The sequence below is a fragment of the Erythrolamprus reginae genome, chromosome 4 (genome assembly GCF_031021105.1).
Source record: "Erythrolamprus reginae isolate rEryReg1 chromosome 4, rEryReg1.hap1, whole genome shotgun sequence".
Taxonomy (NCBI): Eukaryota; Metazoa; Chordata; class Lepidosauria; order Squamata; family Dipsadidae; genus Erythrolamprus; species Erythrolamprus reginae.
The window spans coordinates 110,390,808-110,418,518 of NC_091953.1; the positions used below are offsets into that span (position 1 = coordinate 110,390,808).

Genomic DNA, 27,711 nt, shown 5'->3' on the forward strand with positions numbered 1-27,711 from the left:
AATGAGATACTCAAGAAGACTAGTTTCCATATAGTACCTGAGAGCCTGGACAGTCATTTCTTCTCCTTCAAAATGCAGGAGGACCATTTAGGAAGATCTGATATTTTAACCTCTTTTCCAACAACACAATCAACATGGAATTTTTCACAGTGTTCTGAAAATGCCACCATCTGCAATGGGACCTCCTGCTTAAAGCCCGAAGATGATTTCAACAAAATTTTGAGCGTAACCTTAAGTACTGTCCTAACTATTATGCTGGCATTGGTGATGTTCTCCATGGGCTGCAATGTGGAACTGAAGAAATTTTTAGGGCACATAAAAAGGCCTTGGGGTATCATCGTGGGTGTTCTTTGCCAGTTTGGAATCATGCCTCTCTTGGGTTTTACACTGGCATATGCTTTTGATGTGCTTCCAATTCAAGCTGTTGTAGTGATCATAATGGGATGCTGTCCTGGTGGAACAGCATCTAACATTTTAGCTTACTGGGTGGATGGTGACATGGACTTAAGGTAAGAGTGATTTGCTTTTTCTTAAGAGTTTAAATTTGTGTCACTTTAAAAAAAAAAGAACTTTAAAACTGCTACTTTGTGCATGTTTATTTGCCAGACAACCCACTGAAATCAATAGAAAGTTATAATTTAACAAACATAATGCAGTGTATCTCTTGATAAAACATTCTACTTGAAAATATTGCTCTGCACCTTCCGCCTTATTAGAAAGCACTCCTAAAAGAATGGCTTATCAATTGCATTTGCAGATATGCCCACTTTAAATCTTGGCAGAAGTGCCTCTTGACCTGCAATATTCAATCTGCTGCCATCCATCTCTTCAAAATAAATAGTTATACAGACAGAGAGAGAAAAAGAGAGAGGACATCAAATCAAAGTGTTCAAACGTTTTTTATTGGGAATAGCAGAAATACAGTGAATTTCAACTGGAGGAAATGAATTTCTCTGTCCTGGGCATAAAATACAGAGCAATGAATTAGATTAAAGTGAAAGTGTGAGTAGGACAAAGTTGAAAGGGTAAGAAGAGAACTTTTTCAAGTCACATCTGCTGTTCATTGATCAGCATAAGAGCAGAGATGGCAAGAAAGGTAAATGGAAATTGAAGGGTAGAGGAATTCCAAACTTCAGAGAAGAAGGAAGCATTTTGGGGATTCTTTGAAAGTGTTAGGCACCATTGAATTTGGGAAGAATAAAACAAAACAAAAAACTAAAGCACCACTGGATCAATGAAGAGAAAGAAGATGAAGAGAGAGAAAAGATTAGAAGCACATTTATATATTTCAGTTCTATTTTTTTACATATTTTGATCAAAGGTTCTGAAAAGTTGGAGGTACTTTCCTGAACTTGGTGTATGACTCATTCTAGGGTTGTGGCTTTAATGCTGTGTTATTTTTCTTTTAGTCATTAATATAGATTAGTAGCATGTGAAAGGCAACAGAATTAATCTTATTACACAGATAAAAGGAATGCAGTCCAAAGTCAGATCCTGCTTGCTGGTACCAATACATGTGTATGATCTGATCCAGTACAATGGTATATAAATTCGGAATCTTAAATCAACCCAAAATCTGTACTAGCACAAGTAAAACTTGGCAGAATGTAATACAGTGATACCTTGTCTTACAAACTTAATTGGTTCTGGGATGAGGTTCTTAAGGTGAAAAGTTTGTAAGACGAAACAATGTTTCCCATAGGAATCAATGGAAAAGCGATTAATGCGTGCAAGCCCAAAATTCACCCCTTTTGCCAGCCGAAGCACCTGTTTTTGCTCTGCTGGGATTTTCCTGAGGCTCCCCTCCATAGTTAAACCCACCTCCGGACTTCTGTGTTTTTGCGATACTGCAAGGGAATCCCAGCATCGCAAAAATGAGCGCTTCGCTGGGAACGGAGGTGGGGTTTCCCAGCGAAGGGAGCCTCAGCGAAATTGCAGCATCGCAAAAACATGGAAGTCCTCGAAACCCCACCTCCAGACCTCTATGTTTCTGCGATGCTGCAATTTCACTGAGGCTCCCCTCGCTGGGAAACCCCACCTCTGGACTTCCGTTGCCAGCGAAGCGCCTGTTTTTGCGATGCTGGGATTCCCCTGAAGCATCACAAAAACACAGAAGTCCGGAGGTGGGGTTTCCCATGGAGGGGATCCTCAGGGGAAACCCAGCAGTGCAAAAAAGGGTGCTTAGCTGGCAACGGAAGTCCGGAGGTGGGGCATCCCAGCAGCAGCAGTGGGTTTGTAAGGTGAAAATAGTTTATAAGAAGAGGCAAAAAAATCTTAAACCCCGGGTTTGTATCTCGAAAAGTTTGTATGATGAGGCGTTTGTAAGACGAGGAATCACTGTATCTGGTTTGAAAGTTGTCAGCAGTGCCAAATTATTAAATTGCTTTTGAAAGCTGGGCTCAGAAGAACCAGTTCTAAAATATATGTTCATTCCATTCAACTATTCACAGGTCACCTGCAATATTTATCAGATTGCATGTATTTAAGGTTCTATATGTGGGTACAAATGGATTGGCATATGAAAAATGCCTGCAGGAACAGACTGATGAATAGGGTATTCTAGCCCCCGCACAAGAGTTGTATTCTTTGCATTAAATCATAGGAATTTTGCACTACACATGTTGCTATTGACAACAATATCATGTTCCAAAATAAACTAAGAATAGATATTGTGTGGGGTCCTTGATGCTTTCTGAACTCAATTGTTTTCTTGTACATATTTCATTACCCAAAACTATGTAACATCATCAGTGCTAGGGCTAATAGGTATTGTTTTAAAATGTAAATATTTATTTTTATTTTTAAAAGGTTATCATCCATACATGTTAACCATACTTATACATTACTCATGTTCCACTTTGTTTCTGTAAGAAGTTATTGGGATATGGCTGGCTGGAGAATTCTGGGAGTTGAAGTCAACAAATCTTAAAGTTGCCAATTCGAAGCCCTCTGTTATAGGGCATTGCGCACCAGAACAACTAGAACAACTAGAACAAAGATAGTTCCCCCTGCCCATGCCATCACTCTGCTAAACAACTAATTCCCACAACATTGTCAAACTATTTACTAAGACTGTATTACTATTATTCTTCTCATCCTTCCTATTATTTATTTCCTTTTCTACTTATGACTTTGTTGCTTGTATCTTTATAATTTATATTGTTTATTAGTTCCTAGTATGATTTATGTTGATTACTTATTTAGTATCCTGTGACTATCATTGTTGTATCTTATGATTCATGATGAATGTATTTATTTATTTATTTATTACTTAGATTTGTATGCCGCCCCTCTCCGAAGACTCGGGGCGGCTCACAACATGTAGAAACAAATCATAAGTGAACAGACAAATTTAAAAATATTTAAATTTTTTTTTTTAAAAAAAAAACCCATATGCTAACAGACGCACACCCAGACATACCATGCATAAATTAAACATGCCCAGGGGGAGATGTTTCAGTTCCCCCATGCCTGACGGCAAAGGTGGGTTTTAAGGAGTTTACGGAAGGCAGGAAGAGTAGGGGCAGTTCTAATCTCCGGGGGGAGTTGGTTCCAGAGGGCCGGTGCCGCCACAGAGAAGGCTCTTCCCCTGGGGCCCGCCAACCGACATTGTTTAGTTGACGGGACCCGGAGAAGGCCCACTCTGTGGGACCTAATCAGTCGCTGGGATTCGTGCGGCAGGAGGCGGTCTCGGATGAATGTATTTATGATGACTATGATCTTGATTTATCACTTATATCTTTTATGTACACTGAAAGTTAATGCACTGAAGACAAATTCCTTGTGTGTCCAATCATAATTGGCCAATAAAGAATTCTATTCTATTCTATTTTATTCTACTTTATTCTATTCTATTCTATTCTACTGTAGTCTAGCCTACTCTAGTCTACTCTACTCTAATCTACTCTACTCTATTCTATTCTTCAGCTCATGATTTCTCAATTTTTAATTTATTTCCATTATCATTATCCTTGCAGTCTCTCTTTATATGTTTAAGTTCCTATATTTAAGAATCCTTCCTATCAGTTCCTAATCCTACTACTTAAAATATTTTTGGGCATTGCCTTTGTACATATTCTCTCTCTCTCACTCTCTCTCTCTCCTACTTCTCTCTCTATCTCTCTGCCCACTCTCTCTCCCTCTCTCCCTCCCTCTGTGTGTGTGAGAGAGAGTGTGTGTGTTTTATGCATTGAAAACAGAAGCAAAACTGGAAAATACTGAAACATTAGATATTAGATGACATTGGAATGCCTCTTCCCACAATTATTTTTAAAAGGCAAAGTGAATGCATGATAAAGGTTTCTTATTTATTTATTTTAAGGGTCTACAAAGCCACCAGTTTAAACAACGTGATTTCTGGGTGACTTCAACAGCAAACAAGCATAATCAATTACAACAGTCAGCAATAAACAATAATAGCTGACCCACATTCATAAAATATCCCAATATTCTCCCGCATCCTGGTCCCCACACCTAATGCAACAGGCAAGGTTTCAGACACTTTCTAAAGGCCAGCAAGTGCCAACTGAACATCACAGGGGGGAAATGATTTGAGGATTTCCTTATGATATGCCTGTTATTTTACAAAACTGCTATTTAGAGGCATTATACTATTACAGGTAGTCCTCAAATTATGTCTGTAATGAAGCCTGCCCATTATGCTTGTAAGTTATAATGGTTGTAAAACTACTAAATTTACATATCTTTTTCAACAGTCATTAGATAAATACCACATTTACATCCCCTATGAACACCACAGTCGCCACAATTTCCATAGCTGTTAAACCAACCTATTCTTCATTAAATGCCACTTTTCAGCAAACCACCATAAAACATGATCAGTGACTATGAGATGCTTCAAATGGCTGTAATGCGTTGCCAAGCTTCCAAATTGTGGTCATCTGGCTTGAGAAGAAGGGGCAGCTAACTGTTGAGACTTTGGAGCCAGATCATTACTCCCCTTTTTCAAGTAGGTCATAACTTTCAACCATTGCTAGGTGGCTAGAAGCAAGTCAGGGACTACTTGTAATGGTAAGAAGGCGAACATCATCCTTAAATGTATATCTGGAACCCGGAAATAGAAGACCAGCCGCTTTTGGCTGGTCGGCAGTGGCGGCGGGATCAGGCAGCATGGACCACCGCCCGTGCTGCAAATGATTCCTGGGTGACCGCACCTTTGGCATGGTCACCCGTTATGCCGCATGCTGGGCATAGGGGCATTATGTAAGTTTGAGGGTGGGGCGGTGAGCTCACCGCCTTCCGCCCTCTTTTCCCTGCAGCTCATCAGCACGATCGCAGGCTGACGAGCCAGCGGCGGGGGAAGCACATGGTGCTCCCCCACTCTCCTCCTCGATGGCGCTAAGGAAGAGAAAAAGGACGGGGCCATTATCAAGCCCCTGGGATTGAAGCGATAACCAGGGGCAGATCAGGTTTGTTTAGGTGGGAGGGGGAAGGCGGATAGGAGGGCCAGGCTATGCGCAGTGATGGGAGGGGGATTTGACCCATTCCTTGAGCTCACAGGAAGGATCGAGGCCAAGTTTATGACCAAAGTCAAGGTCAAGGCTCATTCCTTTGCTCAGCAGGGAACTTCGCCCATGGCTGCCCAAGTATGTTGAACTTGATTTCCACCCCATTTATTTTACCTCTACAGATCCTGATATAATGAATAAAGTGACCCATTAAATCCCAACTTTCTTTTGGGCATAATAGATCAAAAACTCAAAAAAGATCATTACTATCTGATTCAGCACATATTCACAGCCACAAGAATTACAATAGCACAGAACTGGAAAAAAGAGGAAACACCATCAGAAAGAGAAATTATTAAAAAAATATACGATTGTGCAGAAATGGACAGACTTACCCAAATACTCAAAAACAAAGAAGACTCAAAATACTACGAAATTTGGGGAAAATTTTATGAATGGGTAACAACAAGGAAAAAAGACAAAAAATTAAAATAACAATGATAGTGAACAAACAATAGATTCTGAAAATCTTCAATTGATTCGATATTAAACTCAGTCCAAACTGACCTTAGATAAAGTGTATGACAGAATAAAACCTTTAAAAACCGTGGCCGCCATATGCCGCATACCAACAATTAAAGAAATTTGGAACTGTTACAAAACAGTTCAAAGGGGGGGGCACGGGCGAATGAAGGGCAATAGTGTATAAAGTATTTAGAACTGCCCCTACTCTACCTGCCTTCCGTAAACTCCTTAAAACCCACCTTTGCCGTCAGGCATGGGGGAACTAAGACATCTCCCCCTGGGCATGTTTAAATTGTGTATGGTATGCTTGTGAGTGTGTATGTATTATATGGGGTTTTCTTTTTAAATCTTAAATGTTTTAAATGTATTCAGATTATTTATGATTTGTTTTTCTCTGCTGTGAGCCGCCCCGAGTTTTCGGAGAGGGGCGGCATACAAATCTAAATAATAAATAAATAAATAAAATAAATAAAATAAATTTATATAGAAAGTTTAGAATTTAATCTCAATGTTGATATAACAATGTTTTCGCTTTGAAATGACATGGAATATCTGCACAAAATAATTAAGAAGATAAGCACAATGATTATACAACCATAAGTATGTGTTGAAACAGTGATGTAAAACAAAATATATTTGCTCTTCTTTTTTAACCTTTGTAATATAATAAAAACTATTTTTTTAAAAAAAAAAAAATAAATCCCAACTCTGTGGTCCATGTGTTTACCCATGTGTTTACTCCGGCGTCTGTCGCAAATAAGTACATGTTTGTGAGAAACCACAATTTAGCATCCATAAAATATTAGCAGCTAACATGATAACAACAGTAATGACAATTGGTTCTTTTTCAGCATCAGTATGACAACCTGCTCGACCCTGCTAGCCTTGGGAATGATGCCGCTTTGTATCTTTGTCTACACCATGATTTGGACAGATTTCAATTTCATTCACATCCCCTATGACAGCATTGGTAAGCTAAATGTGCCTCTTCTCCCACAATCATTCCAAGATCCTTTTTTTTTTTTTAACAGCCAAAGTCTGCAATAGAAAAATCACTCATAAATTCCATAGTTTTATACTTGGGGTTAATTAATATGACGTTTTAGGACTTCTCTCAAAAGAGATGCTTGGCATCTTTTAACACAACTGACAGAATTGGGAATGGCATAAAGGGGAGACAATCCCCCACAGAAAACACTCGGTTGCTGTTCTGTCGGGCTCTCTGGTAGACTCCTCCCAAAAATTCACAGGTACAAATTTCAGACACACACACGTCTGAAAATTCAAAACAATGTTCTTTATAATGAAAATTCACTTAAACCAAGCCCTCTTTTGGTATAGCAAAGAGCACTCATCTCCAAACAAACTGGTAATTTATACAAGTCCCTTATCAGTTCTGTCATACTTAGTTTGCAGCTGTGAGGTAATTCACAGTCATTCTTCTTTCACAAAGTGAAACACACTTTGCCCTGGTTTAGTTTCAAAGCGGGGGGAAATCAGCACACGAAAGGTCAAAGTCAGTAAAGCAGTCACGAAACACAACAATCAGATAATCCTCCACAATGGCCAAACCCACAGGCTGCTATTTATAGCAGCCTCACTAATCACCACAGCCCCACCCAACCACAGGTGGCTTCATTTTCTTTGATGATAATCTCTCAGTTGTTGTTGCCTATGCATCGCTCTCCGCATGCGTGGCTGTATCATTAACTCTTGTTCTGAATCCAAGGAGGAGCTAGATAATTGATCTCCTTCTGATCTTTCTGCCACACTCTCCTCCTCCCTGTCACTCATGTCTTCTTGGTCAGAGGAGCCTTCATCAGTAGATTCCACCGGGGGCAAAACAGGCCTGCAGCATGTGGATGTCTTCCCCACATCCACAGTCCTTGGGGCAGGAGCTGGGCCAGATCTAACCACAACAGTTGCCAGAGAAACATATGGTGCATTTTCAACAGTGACACACAAGTCCAGTTGGGAGTTGAAACGACCAACATTGTTCATCCGTCCTTCTCAGTGAAAATCTATATTTTACAATTACAATTACAATTGTTGGCAAGGATAAAAATCATAAATTTAAGGCATATTAATAAATATGGATGTTGGGAAAGACTGAAGCCAAAAGGAGAAGGGGACTGTATAGAATGAGATGGTTACTCCTTTACTATTGAGGGAGGAGACAGGGTTAGAGAAAATAATAAGAGAAAAAAGTGAGGGTATAAAGGCGCAAGTAACCAATATATATAAATTGCTAGTGCAGCCAGACGGGGACACGATTGAAGGATTGACTAAATGGTGGCAAAATGAGATACAAATAGAGGTACAAGAGATGGAAAATATAGTAGAAAATATAAGGAAAATTAAAAATACAAGAATCAGGGAAATGAGAAGGAAAATATTACATAAGTGGTATTTTACTCTCGTTCAGCTCGCACACTTTTAGCAGAATGTCAGGGGGAATTGTTGGCATGGGTGTCAAGATAAAGGAGTGTTTATGCATATGTTTTGGGAATGCCCGATAGTGCAGGAATTTTGGCAAAAAATGAAAGAGGATATCAATAGAATGCTAAATATGCAATGGACAATCACTAAGGAAATGGCAGTACTAGTTAAAAGCAATGCGATGGGAGAATTTAGAGAAATACAAAAAGCAGCAATAGAAAGCGCTCAGGCAGTAATAGTCTTTGGTTGGAAGGATGCGACAAAATGGACAATGCAAAATTGGTATAGGTGCATGGTGGACCATATTCAATTTGAAATTATGGATAAAAGGATAAATTCGGAAAATGAAACTGAGTTGGGACAACTGATGGGACGATGGGACAAGGTAAGACGATATATGACGAGCAGAATCCGAGACCAAGCTACAAGAAATAAATTGTAATCACTCTATAATATGTAAATAGATATACAGTGGTACCTCAAGATACGAACCCCTCGTCTTACGAACAACTCGTGATACGAACCCGGGGTTCAGGAAAAATTTGCCTCTTCCTACGAACTTTTTTCGTGTTACGAACGCCAAACCCGAACTTCCGGGTTCAGCGTTCGGAGGCTGCTGGAAAGCCGCCCGGCTGTTTTAAAAGGTGACAGCCGGCGGCGGGGCTTCTTTCCGGGTTCGGGAGGCCACTTTGGGGTTTTGTCTGGGAGAGAGGGCAGGAGGTCCGGCGCTGGGGGAGGGAGTCAGGAAGGTCCTCCTGCTCTCCCCCCCCCCCAGCGAAAAACACAGAGACGGTCTGACAGGCAGGGAAGAGCAGCCTGGAGCAAAGGGAGTCTGAAACCGCCGGCGGCTTCAGCTTCCCATTGCTCCACGGGCGGCGGCTGACAGCCTTTGTATATTTGGCTGGGGGGGGAAGCAGGAGGCGCAGGATCGGCGGGCATGGGGCGAGGCAGCAGGTCTGCATCCTGGGCGGGGGGCGGGCGAGGAGGCGCGGCCGAGCGGGCCAGCGAGGGTGCATCCAACTTGAGGGGCTGGCGGGAGGAAAGGGAATGCCACGGGGCTGGGCTCGGCTCCCCCCTCGGCTCCCCCCCTTACCAGCCTCGCCGCGGAAGGCTCCATTCTGTTCCCTGAATGGAGACCGCCGGCCGCTCAAACGGGTAAAGGGGGGAGCCGAGGGGGGAGCCGAGCCCAGCCCCGTGGCATTCACTTTCCTCCCGCCCGCAGCCGACTGACTGTGGGCTCCTTCCCGACCTCGGAGAGCTTCCTGGTTTTCGTGAGCTTTCATGCCCTGGAAGCTCTCCGAGGTTGCGAAGGAGCCCACGATCAGTCTCGGCTGCGGGCGGGAGGAAAGCGAATGCCACGGGGCTGGGCTCGGCTTCCCCCTCGGCTCCCCCCCTTACCAGCCCCGCCGCGGAAGGCTCCATTCTGTTCCCTGAATGGAGACCGCCGGCCGCTCAATCAGGCCGGTAGGGAACAGAATGGAGCGTTCCGCGGCGGGGCTGGTAAGGGGGGGGAGCCGAGGGGGGAGCCGAGCCCAGCCCCGTGGCATTCGCTTTCCTCCCGCCCGCAGCCGAGACTGATCGTGGGCTCCTTCCCGACCTCGGAGAGCTTCCTGGTTTTTGTGAGCTTTCATGCCCTGGAAGCTCTCCGAGGTTGCGAAGGAGCCCACGCTGGGCTCGGCTTCCCCCTTGGCTCCCCCCCTTACCAGCCCCACCGCGGAAGGCTCCATTCTGTTCCCTGAATGGAGACCTCCGGCCGCTCAATCAGGCCGGCAGGGAACAGAATGGAGCGTTCCGCGGCGGGGCTGGTAAGGGGGGGAGCCGAGGGGGGAGCCGAGCCCAGCCCCGTGGCATTCGCTTTCCTCCCGCCCGCAGCCGAGACTGATCGTGGGCTCCTTCCCGACCTCGGAGAGCTTCCTGGTTTTCGTGAGCTTTCATGCCCTGGAAGCTCTCCGAGGTTGCGAAGGAGCCCACGGTCAGTCGGCTGCGGGCGGGAGGAAAGCAAATCCCCCGTGGGCTCTGTTACATCTTCCGCTGCCAGCCAGGCCTTGCTGGCGACAGCGGAACAATCGCCTTCCTCCCGCCCACAGCCGACTCTCCCAGGCAAAAAGTTGCCGGCATTCTGGGATGATGCGGCCGGACTTCCCAGGCGGAAGGTGTGCCCCTCTCCCCGGCATCTTTTTGCCTGGGAGAGAAGATGAAATGCCGCTCGTAGCAGCTGCTAGGAGCGGCATTTCACTTTCTCTCCCAGGCAAAAAGTTGCCGGCATTCTGGGATGATGGGACCGGACTTCCCAGGCGGAAGGCGTACCCCTCTCCCCGGCATCTTTTTGCCTGGGAGAGAAGATGAAATGCCGCTCGTAGCAGCTGCTAGGAACGGCATTTCACTTTCTCTCCCAGGCAAAAAGTTGCCGGCATTCTGGGATGATGGGGCCGGACTTCCCAGGCGGAAGGCGTGCCCCTCTCCCCGGCATCTTTTTGCCTGGGAGAGAAGATGAAATGCCGCTCGTAGCAGCTGCTAGGAGCGGCATTTCACTTTCTCTCCCAGGCAAAAAGTTGCCGGCATTCTGGGATGATGGGGCCGGACTTCCCAGGCGGAAGGCGTGCCCCTCTCCCCGGCATCTTTTTGCCTGGGAGAGAAGATGAAATGCCGCTCGTAGCAGCTGCTAGGAGCGGCATTTCACTTTCTCTCCCAGGCAAAAAGTTGCCGGCATTCTGGGATGATGGGGCCGGACTTCCCAGGCGGAAGGCGTGCCCCTCTCCCCGGCATCTTTTTGCCTGGGAGAGAAGATGAAATGCCGCTCGTAGCAGCTGCTAGGAGCGGCATTTCACTTTCTCTCCCAGGCAAAAAGTTGCCAGCATTCTGGGATGATGGGGCCGGACTTCCCAGGCGGAAGGCGTGCCCCTCTCCCCGGCATCTTTTTGCCTGGGAGAGAAGGTGAAATGCCGCTCGTAGCAGCTGCTAGGAGCGGCATTTCACTTTCTCTCCCAGGCAAAAAGTTGCCGGCATTCTGGGATGATGGGGCCGGACTTCCCAGGCGGAAGGCGTGCCCCTCTCCCCGGCATCTTTTTGCCTGGGAGAGAAGGTGAAATGCCGCTCGTAGCAGCTGCTAGGAGCGGCATTTCACTTTCTCTCCCAGGCAAAAAGTTGCTGGCATTCTGGGATGATGGGGCCGGATTTCCCAGGCGGAAGGCGTGCCCCTCTCCCCGGCATCTTTTTGCCTGGGAGAGAAGGTGAAATGCCGCTCATAGCAGCTGCTACGAGCGGCATTTCACTTTCTCTCCCAGGCAAAAAGTTGCCGGCATTCTGGGATGATGGGGCCGGACTTCCCAGGCGGAAGGCGTGCCCCTCTCCCCGGCATCTTTTTGCCTGGGAGGGAAGGTGAAATGCCGCTCATAGCAGCTGCTAGAGCCGCCGGCATTTCACCTTCCCTCCCAGGCAAAAAGAAGCCGTGCTGCTGCTCCAGTTGCCCGGTCCTCTCCTGCCTCCCGCGCCGATGTTCCCCATTGCGTTGGGGGCCGCCACCCTGAATCGGACGCAACCTCGCCGCTACCGCTGCCGCCGCGCCCACTGCCGGCCCCATTCTTGCTGGAGGTCTAGCCGGAGCCAGGTCCGCTCGGCCACGCCTCCTCGCCCTCCGCCCAGCCGCCCAGGATGCTGACCTGCTACCTCACGGCGCGCCCACCGCCAGCCCGATCCTGCGCCTCCTGCTTCCCCCCCCAGCCAAAAATATAAAGGCGGTCTGCCGCTCCCGCGGAGCAATGGGAAGCTGAAGCCGCCCGCGGTTTCAGCCTCCCTTTGCTCCACGCTGCTCCGCCCTGCCTGTCTTTGTGTTTTTGGCTGGGGAGGGGAGCAGGAGGACCTTCCTGACTCCCTCCCCCCAGCACTTCACCCAGGACAACAGGCAGGGCAAAGCAGCGTGGGGCAAAGGGAGGCTCAAGCCTCCTTTGGTGGTGGCGGCCGGCTTCCCGGTTTCTCAGTTTTGGGCTTTCACGCATTAATTGCTTTTCCATTGATTCCTATGGGAAACAATGTTTCATCTTACGAACTTTTCACCTTACGAACCTCCTCCCGGCACCAATTAAGTTCGTATCTTGAGGTATCACTGTATTGCTCTTGGGTCAAGTGAACTATACAAGAACACCCCCGATTTGGTGGTGGGGAATGTGGTGTGTCTGGGTGGTGGGCACATTTCACTATGCACTGTTTTGTGTTGTGTGTAATATAAATTTGTTAAAAATTAATTTTAAAAAAGAGAGAGAATGAGATGGCTAGACAGTATAATCAGTGAGCATGAGTTTGGGTTAAAAAAAATTATATTTATTTAATTTTTAATTGTTTTTTATAGTAACAATATATCAATAAAACATTCACACAACACATAACAATGTGCTCAGTGTTCAAAGTGCCCGCCACCAAACAACATTCATACCCCTTCACCAAAATGGGGGCATATTTTCTATAATCATTTTAACTCAAGAGCAATATATCTATTTACATATTATAAAGTAATTCTAATTTATTCTTTATACCTTGGTCTCTAATTCTACTAACCACCTATCATCTTACCTTATGCCATCGTCCCATCAGTTCCCGCAGATCAGTTTCATTGGCCGAATTCATCCTCTTATCCATAATCTCAAATTGAATATGATCCACCATGTACCGATACCAATTTTGTATTGTCCGTTTTGTCGCATCCTTCCAGCCTAGGACTATTACCACCTGAGTGCTTACTATCACTGCTTCTTTTACTTCTCTAAATTCTCCCATCTTGTTCCTTTTAACTAATAGCGCCATTTCCCTTGCAATTGTCCATCATATATTTAACATCCGATTAGTGTCCTCTTGCTTTTCTTTCCAAAAGTTCTGCACTACTGGACATCCCCAAAACATATGCATAAGCACCCGTTGACACCTGTGCCAACAAGTATTCTTAACATTCTGCTGAAAGTATGCAAGTTGAGCGGGTGTGTGTGGTACCACTTATGTGGTATTTTCCTTCTCATTTCCCTAACCCTTATATTCTTAATTTTCCTTATATTCTCCACTATATTCTTCATTTCTTGCACATCTACATGAAATTCACTTTGCCACCATTTAGTCAATCCTTGAATCACATACACATCTGCCTGCAATAACATCTTATATATATTACTTGCTTGCGCCTTGGTGGCATCACTTTTTCTCTTATTATTTTCTCTATCTCCTCCCTTACTAGTGCTTCTTTATTCTCCCTTTCATTCAAATATTTGCATATTGCATTTATTTATAGTCATCTTCCCTTACCCAGCCACCATTCTATACAATGAGTTTGGGTAAATTCTGGGAGACAAGAGAAGGGGTGGCAGAGCAGGTAGAATGCTGTATTTCAGGCCACTGAAGTTGACTGTAGATCTGTAGGTCAGCGGTTCAATTCTCATCACCGGCTCAAGGTTGACTCAGCCTTCCATCCTTCCAAGGTGGGTAAAATGAGGACCCAGATTGTGGGGGCAATATGCTGGCTCTGTTAAAAAGTGCTATTGCTAATGTGAGTCTAAGCAGAAGGGCGGCATAAAATCAAATGAATGAATGAATGAATGAATGAATGAATGAATGAATGAATGAGCCAAGGAGGCCTGGCGTGCTGTGATCCATGGGGTTGCAAAGAATCAGACAAAACTTAGTGACTGAAAAACAACAAAAACACGAACCTATATGAAAGTCATGGGACAAACATCTCTGTAAAATGTGTCTTACTTTCAAATGAAATATAAGGCTTATGGGGTTCTCCCTTTCAAAGAATGTTAGGATTTGACTGCACCAAGATAAGTTCGGACAGCAAATTCTGCAGTTTAAACTGCTCTATTATTTTGTGTTAACTGGAGAAACCTGTGTTCTGAATACCTTCTCTAAGGCATTGCAAATCCAATCAATTAAGAATAATAGGAAAACCAAAAAATGAACAATGATGATAAACTAATTGCATACATCTCCACTGTTATAAGGGACATAACTGTATTGCATTGTATGAGTAGATCGTGAAAGTGCCTGTTATGAGATGATTGTCTAACTGGTAACCAAAGGAATTATGCAGTGATGACTGTAATGTCAAGATCCTCAGACCATCCCAAAAGCCTTTTTTAGTAATGTGAAATCAAAATAAGATAGCAATACAATTACAACTATTAATAGGAATCCCTAATCCCATCCATAAAATAACATGTTTGGAGGGCAACAGTTATAGATCAAACATTTTTCGAAATGCTACTTGCAATCTTTTTTATCCCTATTCCCACATAAAATATGTACATATATACAGCATATTTGTGCCACTTATACCTTTTGTATCAATTGTGAGGTTAATGTCCATGTTTCACCTGCATATGTTAGAGCAGGTAGCACACACATTGAAAATCTTTCTCTTCAAGCATAGGGGGAGGTTGTACTTGAAAGTTACACAGCTTGGTGAATGTCTGTCAATATGCCATTCAGGTTCCTTTATTGTATCACCTTCCATTGAGCTCCATTGACCAAGCTATATGTAATGGTATATTAGAAACATAGAAACATAGAAGTCTGATGGCAGAAAAAGACCTCTTGGTCCATCTAGTCTGCCCTTATACTATTTTCTGTAATTTATCATAGGATGGATATATATTTATCCCAGGCATGTTTAAATTCAGTTACTGTGGATTTATCTACCACGTCTGCTGGAAGTTTGTTCCAAGGATCTACTACTCTTTCAGTAAAATAATATTTTCTCATGTTGCTTTTGATCTTTCCCCCAACTAACTTCAGATTGTGTCCCCTTGTTCTTGTGTTCACTTTCCTATTAAAAACACTTCCCTCCTGGACCTTATTTAACTCTTTAACATATTTAAATGTTTCGATTATGTCCCCCCTTTTCCTTCTGTCCTCCAGACTATACAAATTGAGTTCATTAAGTCTTTCCTGATACGTTTTATGCTTAACACCTTCCACCATTCTTGTAGCCCGTCTTTGGACCCGTTCAATTTTGTCAATATCTTTTTGTAGGTGAGGTCTCCAGAACTGAGCACAGTATTCCAAATGTGGTCTCACCAGCACTCTATATAGCGGGATCATAATCTTCCTCTTCCTGCTTGTTATACCTCTAGCTATGCAGCCAAGCATCCTACTTGCTTTCCTTACCGCCTGACTGCACTGTTCACCCATTTTGAGACTGCCAGAAATCACTACCCCTAAATCCTTTTCTTCTGAAGTTTTTGCTAACACAGAACTGCCAATACAATACTCAGATTGAGGATTCTCTTTCCCCAAGTGCATTATTTTACATTTGGAAACATTAAACTGCAGTTTCCATTGCTTTGACCATTTATCTAGTAAAGCTAAATCATTTACCATATTACAGACGCCTCCAGGAATATCAACCCTATTGCACACTATTACATCTAGTTCTTCTTCACATACAAAAAATGAAATGTAAATGGGCTGGTCACATAGCAAGATGAACTGATGGCATGTGGACCAACGCAGTCATGATCCCACTTGATAAAAAGTGTCCACAAAAGAGACCTAAAACAAGTTATATTAATGATATCAGCAAGTATTGCAGGCACAGGACTGTATAGGTTGGAAACATGTAGAAGAAGTCTTCATCCTTCAGTGGATAAACAATGGCTAACATGATGAATAATGAGACATATTTACATGCATACGTTTACCATTTTTCAAGGTTGATGGTTAAACAAAACCTTGGTCTGTAGGTACTCACCATTAGTATACAACAGAGATTCTTGAAAACTCAAATATTGGACTGTGCATATAATATAACATTTCTGACATTGACTGGCATAATCTTCATCCACTCTAGTTTTGGAGGTCGATAGAGTTTTATCTTTTTGTCTGCAGTTGTCACCTAATTCTATCCAAATAACAAAATAAGCTTAATTATAAGGTTTAATCACAACTTAGTTTTAAAACTCATATTCCTATTGCCTGGAAATTGGCCAGGATTTATGCCTGCTGCTAAACATAAAAACTACAGCATTTGTGAATTTTCTGTTTGTCCACAGGAGACATGAAACTTCATTTCTCAAATCCCACTTTGGATTCAAGCCACAACCCAAATCAAACAGCCTCTGATACTGTTTACATTTAATTAAGCACTGTTTCTAAATCACTAATGTGGGCACAAACTAATTTTTGGAGTCAGTGCGCAATCCTAATAAAAGCCAAGAAAAGGGGGAAATAAATGGAAAGGGCTGGAAACAAAGAAGTTCAAAGAAAATCTGTCAGATAAGAATATAAATAGAATGGCTTTGTGGGAGAGGAATGTTAAGACTGGCCTGTTAAGAGAAAGGAATGTTAAGAGAAAGGAAGAACAAAGGAGGGTGAAAATAGTTAATGAACTAAAAAGCTAGAAACTAAGAAAACTATTGAGATAAAGTCTTGGAAATTAGATAAAGAAGAAACAATGAGAAAATTAAAAGAGTGTGTAACCTTGTTTAAAGAATGTCTTGCTATGAGCTTAGAATAAAACAACCCACTAGAGGTTTTAAGTGTATTATGTTTTGATGGTACAAAATCCCAAATATTTTATAATAATAATAATAATAATAATAATAATAATAATAATAATAATAATAATAATTTATTAGATTTGTATGCCACCCTTCTCCGAAGACTCGGGGCGGCTCACAACAATAATAAAAAAACAATATTATAGCAAAACAAATCTAATATTAAAAAAGAAGCATATAAAACCCTATCATATTTAAAAACCAAACAACACATACATACCAAACATAAAATATAAGGAGCCTGGGGGAAAGGTGTCTCAACTCCCCCATGCCTGGCGGTACAGGTGGGTCTTGAGTAGTTTACAAAAGACAAGGAGGGTGGGGGCAGTTCTAATCTCTGGGGGGAGTTGATTCCAGAGGGCCGGGGTCACCACAGAGAAGGCTCTTTCCCTGGGGCCCGCCAAATGGCATTGTTTAGTCGACGGGACCCGGAGAAGTCCAACTCTGTGGGACCTTATTGGTTGTTGGGATTCGTGCGGTAGCAGGCGGTTCCAGAGTAATTAATTTCCCCAAGTGAGCAATGGGAATTTAAAACAAGTCATTTTAACTACATCTTTGCTACCTGCATTCAATCTCCATGTTAAAAGGACAATATTTAAAACATCTCCATGGCAAATAACTTTAAAGCACACATTTTTTAACATTTTTCAAGCAAATAAATGTAATAAATAATAAATAAATAAACCAGCCCTACAAAAACCTATAGAACTCCCCAAAGAAGCAGCTACCCAGCAAGGAAGAAACAATATATTCATTTCAACATACTTCATGTATGACATAACAAAAATACACTTGAATGGCTTACTACCATGAAAATTACTTCTAATGCATATTCACTTTTTTTCTATTTATTAAGATAGGTTTGTCTCAATAAACAAAGAAAGCAAAATAATTTCTCATTTGGTCCGCTGAAAGCTCAACAGAATGGTAAATCTATTTGTGATGGACATGCACAGTATTCTCTTTTTAGTTTAGAACCTGTCTAGGAAAGAATAAATCACAGATAACAGCATTATTTTACAACCCATAAACTTTCAATAATGATGAATAAAAACAGTAGTACAGTACTTAGGCATTAAGCAAACAGCAGTCAACTTGTGTCTCTCTCCTCTAAATATGTTGCCATTCCTCAATTTCATCCACCTCCTCTCTTCAACTAGCTGTAACTACTAGTTGAAGAACTGGAATTTGTGCCTACTATCGTATTGATTAATACACTCTAATCCCCCAAAATGTGGAGGAATAGAAATAAGCACCTTCCGAATAATGTGTAATAAAAGAAATTATTTTATCACAAGCATGGGAAAAGGAATCCTCAGTCTGAGTATTGTGTTAGCAGTAACTTCAGAAGAGAAGGGTTTGATTCCTGTCACATCACCTTTTTCCTTCGGCAGCGACTTCCTCCTCCTCTTCTTCCTCCTCCTCCTCCCACCCAAATTCTGAGCTTTTATTTCTTCCCTAATGGGTTTGCACACATTATTTGCTTTTACATTTCCTTTGGGAAAATTTGCTTCTACTTACAAACTTTTCTACCTAAGAACCTGGTCACGGAACGAATTAAGTTCTTAAGTAGAGGTACCACTGTACTTGAAAGAAAGTTTCCAGTGTGCAAAGTATGTCATTCATTACCCCCTTCCCCAAAAAATGGAATATAGATGTTGCAGTGCAAGCTTCATCTGTAAATTAAAGCCACCTCCTCTGACAATTGGGTCAAAAACAAGGATATTTTTCACCAAGTAAGCTGTGTTTGGGAATGTCAATGGAAGTCCATTTTGCCATTTTCATGCAACCCACAGTTAATTAAATAATTGATTTTATTGAAAAGTATGTCAATTAGTAACTTAATTAACATAGTTAATTACGTTATTGGGTGGTACATATTGGATGCATACATGTCTGTTTAAGAAGAAATTGATGGATTCATAGAATCGGAGAGCTGGAAGGGACCTTGGAGGTCTTCGACTCCAATCTCCTGCCCAAACCAGGAAGGTACTAGATGGAGAAATGATACTCAAAAGTGTAACTTTGTGCCATATAGTGCTTCCTTTTAGACAGGAGGTTTTTTTTCCATATTAACTTTAATTTATAATTTCGTTTTTAAATTACTTATTGAATGTATGCAAGATTCATTGGGTTTTTTAATACAATGTTTGGAAATTTGTGCAGGACTATAGTAAATAATATTTCCCCTTTTATATTTGAAATAATAATTAACACTACAAACTTGAAATACAACAGCCTGAAAAACTTATCTTTTTTATTTATTTGGACATGCATTTTATTGCTATGAGTCCTGACTTGGAGAATCACTTAGAAATAACTTACTAATTTATGTAATTAATTTCTATTTAGTTACTGTAAGTAAACTGACTTGTATAACTTGGCATACATTGATTAGTGGATAAGAGCTTTGAGATTTTTTTTTCATCCTTTTCCTTTTTTAAATGAGTTCATTTTAAAGAAAGTCTATTTCTTTCAACCTAGGTGCCTTTTCCCCAATTTAACCAGTTGTTATTTTTTGCAGGTATTTCATTGGTTGCGCTTGTCATTCCTGTTTCCTTTGGGATATTTTTTAAGCATCGATGGCCCAAGCAAGCTAAGATTATTCTTAAGGTAAGGCTGAACAATTATGAATACTTTTTCAGAGGATACTCAAAACATGATTGGGGCTGATTGTGATCTGAAGGTATTATATGGTGGGTTATTTTTCTTACCTTGGCTGCCTTCATACATTTTTAATGTTGTATTGTCTGTTGTGACTATATTTTTATGTGCTGTTGGATGCCTAGAGGCAGCTGCAGCAAGATTGGTGACCCTAAAAATCTAACAAAGTAATACATTCATACACAAACAAACTTGCTTCCTTAACTAAATTTGAATGTTGGAGAAATAAACAAAGAAATGACAACTTAATTATATAAGAGATTTGTTTGTCACTCATTCCCCTTAAGGACTATCAGAGATAATATCAAACCCAAAAGTAGGAACTGCAAATTTACTTATTTCTTTTTTTACGCAGAGACAGTTCAAGTCATTCTAATATATGAAACAGAAAATATCACTATGTTAAAGAAAATATGGTCCAATAACTATAGTCCAATAAACCAATAATTTCAATAAACTGACCTACTGACCAATTGTCGTTAATAATATTGCCACACCTGGGCAGCTTGAGTTAACTTCATTATCATATTTATTTATTTATTTATTTATTATTTAGATTTGTATGCCGCCCCTCTCCGCAGACTCCTGATTCCACTGTATAGGGTAAAAGATTTCGAGACTACAATTTGTGCTGGTGATATATTAAAATGCACGACCGGCGGCTTAAAACCGCCGGTCAAAATTACTTACAGAGCCGGGGGACGCTGCAGACAGCTCTCCGGAGCTCCGTATTTCCAGGTTCCTTTGGAACCCAGAAGTTTGGCTTCTGGCAGCGCGCCAGGAAAAGCGCGCTGCCTGCTGGTCCAAGGGAGGTCCAAGATCGCCCTATTTAAGGGCGATCCGGATAGGACCTCCCCCTTGCTGGTTGAGAATTGAAGCGAACACCCGCCCCCCCTCCGCTATTATCAGTGTGTCCTGAGGAGGTCGCCTCAGGGCCGAATAGGAATTTTTTGCGGCCTCCCCTTTAGAGGCGGCCATTTTTTCACCTATTCCACACTGGCGGTGCGGACTGGATTGGTTACGGGGTGCGGCGCACTTAGATATCTGTATAGGCCTCCCTTTGGTCATTGGGGTTTGGCAGGTTAGGGGCGGAAATGGGCAATTAGAAGCAACTGCGCATGCTCCTTTGGGCATCCTGAAAGGGTGATGGACCGCCTCTCTCCAGGAACTAGAGGTTGGAACAACTTCGAGGATTGGAGAGGGGATGTCCATGGGAATCACCGGATCCAATTTCCCACGGGGATTGGAGGGTGAACTCCTCCCACACGACGAAGGGGCGTGGCTTGGATCCAGGTGAAGGTGGTACCTTCACCTGGTTCAGCAAGGACTTTTTGCCCATTGTTGCCAAGGAATTTTCTGGTAGGAATTTCCGCCCCATTAGTTTTGCCTCTGCAGGTCCTTAGTTCGTTTTGATTTAAATATTTAAATTGGCGTATGCAAATTTATTTAAATTTATGTTAATTTGTGTTAATTTGTGTTAATTTAATAAAAATGACCCTTGTTTAATCCACAATATGTCTCAGCGTCTTTACTCCGATTCCGTGGGTAATATGCATTGTCTCTTTTTTCCCCACAGATTGGTTCCATAAGTGGTGGTATTCTCATAGTGATCATAGCCGTGGTTGGAGGAATATTATACCAAAGTTCCTGGACAGTTTCTCCTGCACTCTGGATTATTGGGACTATTTTTCCAGCTGCTGGTTATTCTCTAGGTTTTTTCTTGGCTCGCATAGCTGGCCAATCCTGGCACAGGTAAGATTTGTTCCACGACTAATATTAATCCTATCTTGTATAAACCATATTGTATCCCTTTTTTAAAAAATTAATAAATTTTTAAACTAATTAACCATAGAGTTATAGGCTGCATTTACTTATTCTGTTTATAGCTCATAGTCATTCTCTATTTCCCTTTTTTAAAAAATGGATATTTCCAAACTATAAATAACATTTTGGAAATCTTTCTGCTTTGAATAAATGAACCATCCTTTCTTTACACAAACATTATAACAACTCTACTTGATTCCCAACATTCAATTGTTCACTCTTATCCAATGTCATCTCAGATCCAAAACCAATTTAAATCAGCTTATACTGAAACTTTTGATGCATTATAAATTTATAGTTCTCTGTTAAACAGAGAGGTGGGAGCTAATCTACGTCACTGTATCTACAATACTTATCATTAATCCCTGTATAATTCAATAAATGCATAAAATTTTCATGATGTAGCCTGAGATCTATTTAGGGAAGAAAATTCCCCCACAACATAATAAAAAAATAGATTTGCCTACACCTACAAACATATAAAGTAATAACTAGTAGTCAGTATAGGTTTGTTAGAAACAGATCGTGACAAACCAATCTTATTTCATTCTTCAACATAATGATTAAATTACCATATTTTTCAGAGTATAAGACACATTGGAGTATAAGACGCACCTAGATTTTAGAAGTGGAAAACAAAGAAAAGAGTATTCTGAATCAAATGGTGTAGTAATATATTATTTAACAAAATACCAGTGTAGCAGAATACTTTTTCCAAACAGGTATACTTTTTACAAACTTCAAACTTGACAGCTTTAAGACTTGTGAACTTCAACTCCCAGAATTCCTCTTCCAGTCATGCTAGCTCAGGAATGGAAGTTGAAGTTCATAAGTCTTAAACTTACCAAGTTTGAAGACCCTTGTACCCCTAACCCCTAACTCAGGGGTCTTCAAACTTGACAGCCCATCTAGCATGACTGGAGGAGGAATTCTGAGAATTGAAGTACACTAGTCTTAAAGCTATCAGGTTTGAAGACCCCTGGGTTAGGGGTTAGGGGTACAAGGGTCTTCAAACTTGGTAAGTTTAAGACTTTTGGACTTCAGTTTCCATTCCTGAGCTAGCATGACTGGAAGAGAATTTCTGGGAGTTGAAGTTTTATTGGTTTTGCACATTTGAAAATAACATAAAACAAACATAAAACAGTGCATGTGCCCATCACCCGACTGACAATCCCACCACCACCACCAATTGCAGGGGGTTCAAATATTTACTAGTTTATATTCTTTTATTTCCTTAGCTCTAATTTGCATTTGTTTACTATTCCAAGAGTGTTTGGAGTTTATTTTTCACATTTTCGTCACAAATTCTACTCAGCATATAATCTTTCACCTTATTCCATCGTACCATCAGCTTCTCCAATTTATTTTCATCAAAATTGTTTAATCTTATTTCCATGATTTCAAAATAAATGTGATCCACCATGTACCAGTACGTACCAATTCTGTAATGTCCATTTTTTAGACTCTTTCCAACCCAATACCACTACCGCTTGAGCGCTTTCCAATGCTGCAGTTTAGCTGTTAACAACACCTCATATCCTTTCCTGGAGAACATTTGTAGCTCAGGCCTGAAATGAAGAATCCAAATCTTTGAACCTGACTGTTTCCTTGCAGATGTTTCATTACCCAAACTAGGTAGCAATATCAGTGCTTGTTCCTTGTTGAGGCTTGTATTCTTTTGGGGAAAGCAATTAAGGGCTACATACTCACATCTCACACTACTCACAAGAGCCTACAAAACTTTTGCCAGACCCATCCTAGACTACTGCTCATCTGTCTGGAACCCATACCACATCTCAGACATTAACACCCTTGAAAATGTCCAAAGATATTTCACCAGAAGAGCCCTTCACTCCTCCACTCGAAACAGAATATCCTACGAAAATAGATTAACAATCCTGGGCTTAGAAAGCTTAGAACTACGGCGCCTAAAACATGATTTAAGTATTGCCCACAAGATCATATGCTGCAACATCCTACCGGTCAATGACTACTTCAGCTTCACCCACAACAACACAAGAGTGCGCAACAGATTCAAACTTAATACGAACCGCTCCAAACTTGACTGTAAATAATATGATTTTAACAATCGAGTTATCGAAGCGTGGAACTCATTACCAGACTCAATAGTGTCAACCCCTAACCCCCAACATTTCTCCCTTAGACTATCCACGATTGACCTCTCCAGGTTCCTAAGAGGCCAGTAAGGGGCGTACATAAGTGCACTGGTGTGCCTTTCGTCCCGTGTCCAATTGTTTTTCCTTTCTCTCACATATCATATATATTTTTCTTCCTTTCATATATCTTCTCCTCTAAGTTCACTCTTACCCTTATATATATTACTACATGTTTATTTTTCTTCCTATGTATTTGTGTATTGGACAAATGTATAAATAAACAAAATAAAAATAAATACTGGCAGTGAGAATCCAAAGTAGACTTTATGCAAGTACTATAGACAGACATGCGGTACATACGTATACATTCTCTCTACCCTGATCCAGGGATAACACAATAGGGCAGAATGGATCATCAGTTCATGCTCAAGCACAATAAAATAATGATGCTCCATGCCAGACATTTAGTCAATGACGTTGAAGGCTAGTAGCTAGTTCAGGGATTTTGTAAGCAAGATATTATCAGATCCTGATAAGAAAAATCTGATAATAAGGATTTTTGTCCTTGGGAATGAGCAAGACTTTGTTTTGTAACAGAAATAAAGCTGTTGTGGAAATTATTCCAGCCTTTGGCTGCTCTCTGCAAGAAGCTTTGTATCTGGCAGCATCTGGCCTTCAACCAAACAGAACCGACTTATCAGAACTGATTGCAGAAGTCAAACTACTCAGGAATTGATCATTATTCCCAATCAGACCAATTCTTACTAAGGCAATCTGGTGATTATTTCTTTTTCTACCCTTCATTACTTCTTTTAGATGCCGTACAGTTGCTCTAGAAACAGGAATGCAGAACTCTCAGCTGTGTACAACCATTATTCAGCTCTCCTTCAGTCCGGATCAACTGGCACTAATGTTTATTTTTCCACTCATCTATTCCGTTTTCCAACTTGCTTATGCAGCAATAATTCTGGGAGGTAAGCTACCTCGACTACGATCCATTTGGATCTTTTGTTTTTAAAATCAGGAAATCATTTCAAAGGCTTTAGTGTTTATTTGTGTAGCACAGATTATTTTATTTTCTGCAATTATCTCCCAAACAAAAACAAAAAGATAATGGTGAACATGACTACATAAAATCTCTGGTTTGGTCAATATTAACCACAAAAATATAAATCTGTCTGAAAAAACTGCCCTTGAGGAAAGTGGCCAGTCGTAAGATGTTCATTTATGAGAAACCAAACAAAATCATCAACCATCCTCAATGTTATGTTGTAAATCAATGTTTGTCACCTCAGTAAAATTAAAATGCGTGGACTACAACTCCCAGAACTGCCCAACCAGCATGCTGGCTGGAGATTTCTGGGAGTCAAAGTCCACATCTCTTAAAGTTGTTAAGCTTGAGAAGCAATGTTCAAAATGTGGAACTCAGAGACCTTTCTGGAAATGCCTGAAGCTGCTTTGAAGTATGCAAGCTTCTCATTCTTTTCTAATGAAGAGAAACCACAAAATTAAATTTGGTAAGACATAGTGTATATGAACTTGACAAGTGTCAAAGAATATGTGGGAGAAACACAAGGGCATTTCAAAGTACTACATTCAAGCGAACAATTAAAAATGCAGCAAAGTAAAAAAACAAACAAACAAAGGAAGTAAAGCATTGAGAAGTATCTCCAAAATAAAGCCAATCAGGATTGTAGTTATGATGTTATGGTGAAAGCTTCATCTGTTTTTTATGCATTTTGCACATTCAAAACAAATGGGCAGAATTTTCTCGCACAGACATAACTCCTATCTTAACTTTTTTTCCCATCATATGCAGACACGTACACCCATACGAGTGAAGGGCTGCAAAAAAATTACTACCACACTGTGGGCATGGCTTATTTTGTGGGTGTGGCTTGCCTGCCATGTGACCAGGTGGGAATAGCTTGACGATCATGTGATGGGGTGGCTTAAAGGCCATGTGACTGGCTTAAAGGGGGCCAACTTGACATCACTCATGTCAAGGGTTTGGGTTAGGATGCCTGGTGTCTCTTCGCCTCAAAGAGATACAATTTCCCTATCTATTTACTATTACTGAACATCCAAAATATACTATTTAATTCTATGTATGTATGCCATATGTGTACATACATATTACACACAAGCACACAAACATATACATTATCTACTATATAAACTATGTGTATGGCATAGAAATCAAATAAATTAAATTAAATTATTTATTTATTTATTTATTAATCAGATTTATATGCTGCCCCTCTCCGCAGACTGGGGGCGGCTCACAGCAATAATAATACAATGTAAACAAATCTAATATTTAAGTTAATTTAAAACCCCAATTTAGAAATCAATCATACATACTAGCATACCATGCATAAATTTTATAAGCCTAGGGGGAGGGAAAGTGTCAATTCCCCCATGCCTGACGACCGAGGTGGGTTTTAAGGAGCTTACGAAAGGCAAGGAGGGTGGGGGCAACTCTGATATCTGGGGGGAGTTGGTTCCAAAGGGTCGGGGCCACCACAGAGAAGGCTCTTCCCCTGGGTCCCGCCAAACAACATTGTTTAGTTGACAGGACCCGGAGAAGGCCAACTCTGTGGGACCTAACCGGTCGCTGGGATTCGTGCGGCAGAAGGCAGTCCCGGAGATATTCTGGTCCGGTGACATGAAGGGCTTTATAGGTCATAACCAACACTTTGAATTGTGACCGGAAACTGATCGGCAACCAATGCAGACTGCGGAGTGTTGGTGTGACATGGGCGTATTTAGGAAAGCCCATGATAGCTCTCGCAGCTGCATTCTGCACGATCTGAAGTTTCCGAACACTTTTCAAAGGTAGCCCCATGTAGAGAGCATTACAGTAGTCGAGCCTCGAGGTGATGAGGGCATGAGTGACTGTGAGCAGTGACTCCCGGTCCAAATAGGGCTGCAACTGGTGCACCACACACACACACAGCTCTTCTAAAATTATACACATTCAACCTCATTTACTGCGATAGGAAAAACATAGCTAGAGCCCAGAAGGGAAAAAAAGAAAAAAATCAAAACTTTTCTACCAGTTCTGTATACCTGACCATTCACCTAGGAGCCCATCACTGACCCATACCATTTCCAAATGAACACTTCTTTTTTTCTAGAATTCTAGTCAGAGATGGAAGAGTTCAATCCTCTTTGATTTTTGAACACAAATAGTAATCAAGAGTGCAAATCTATACTCAGGGGTTAAGTGTGTTTTTTATGTAACGATTGAACATTGTCCAAGTTCCAAAGCAAATGTGACTTTGTCAGCGATTGTTACTTCAATTCCTAACATGTCAGGCCATTGTCCTCAGTTTACCAGATCTACAAAAGATATTTTTCGGATCGAAAGAGCGTTTTGATAGCGAAAGAAAACCAAACTGAACCCGGGCCAGTGTCAATTCATGCAACAACAAATGGAGGATTTAAGATGGAAGAAGGAAAAGAAGAAAACCACAAGACAGTGATGGCAAATGGAAAAGTATAAGAAATGTGTATTTTCTAGAACTGTTGCTGTTTTTTAAAAAAATGCTCCTTAAAGAGAAATATTTTCAGATATTTGGAGTATACTTTTGTACAGATATCCTTCCCTTTAAATTATTCGTTTGCAATTGTATCCTTTGATCTTTCCTCTCACTTCTCTCTTTCTGAGGAAATAGAAGGAAAGTTATTTTAATTTTCTGAGGTAGAAAAAAAATGTATAGGACAATAAAGCATTATAAATCTTCGTTAAGGTTGTGTTGTGTTTTGTGCTGAAGTATATTAATCGTGATACAAGTTGCTCAGAAACCAAAGGAGACTATCAAGCAGCTATAAATATTTCTTTAAGCTGAAGAAATTGAAAAACAACATTTTATTATTTCAGCCAATCTAAGGCTAGTTCTGGGATAAATTCCCCCCGTTTTTTGTGCCAGCATACTAACGCCCAGAAGGAAACTGAAACAAGTTTTTTAGAGAATTCATCCCCCTTTAATGGCAGTTTGCCAAGCCACTAGATGATCCTGAGAAACGCAACCAATGGGAGGCTGGCTGAGGCTGATTCCGGCAGCACCTCCGCGGGCATTTAAATGGTCTTCTGGAGCCTGGTAAGGAAAGCGAAAGGGAGCATAGCAC

General features: G+C 41.4%; 1 protein-coding gene across 1 annotated transcript; it reads left to right on the plus strand.

Moving 5' to 3' along the window:
• SLC10A2 (solute carrier family 10 member 2) lies at window positions 1-27,325 on the plus strand. The gene is made up of 6 exons (XM_070751854.1): window positions 1-509; window positions 6,845-6,963; window positions 19,497-19,585; window positions 21,213-21,388; window positions 24,394-24,551; window positions 26,913-27,325. Exons 1-6 carry the CDS (start codon window positions 73-75, stop codon window positions 27,083-27,085), a joined length of 1,152 nt encoding a protein of 383 aa, XP_070607955.1. The 5' UTR covers window positions 1-72; the 3' UTR covers window positions 27,086-27,325.
• Window positions 27,326-27,711: the final 386 nt, after the last annotated feature.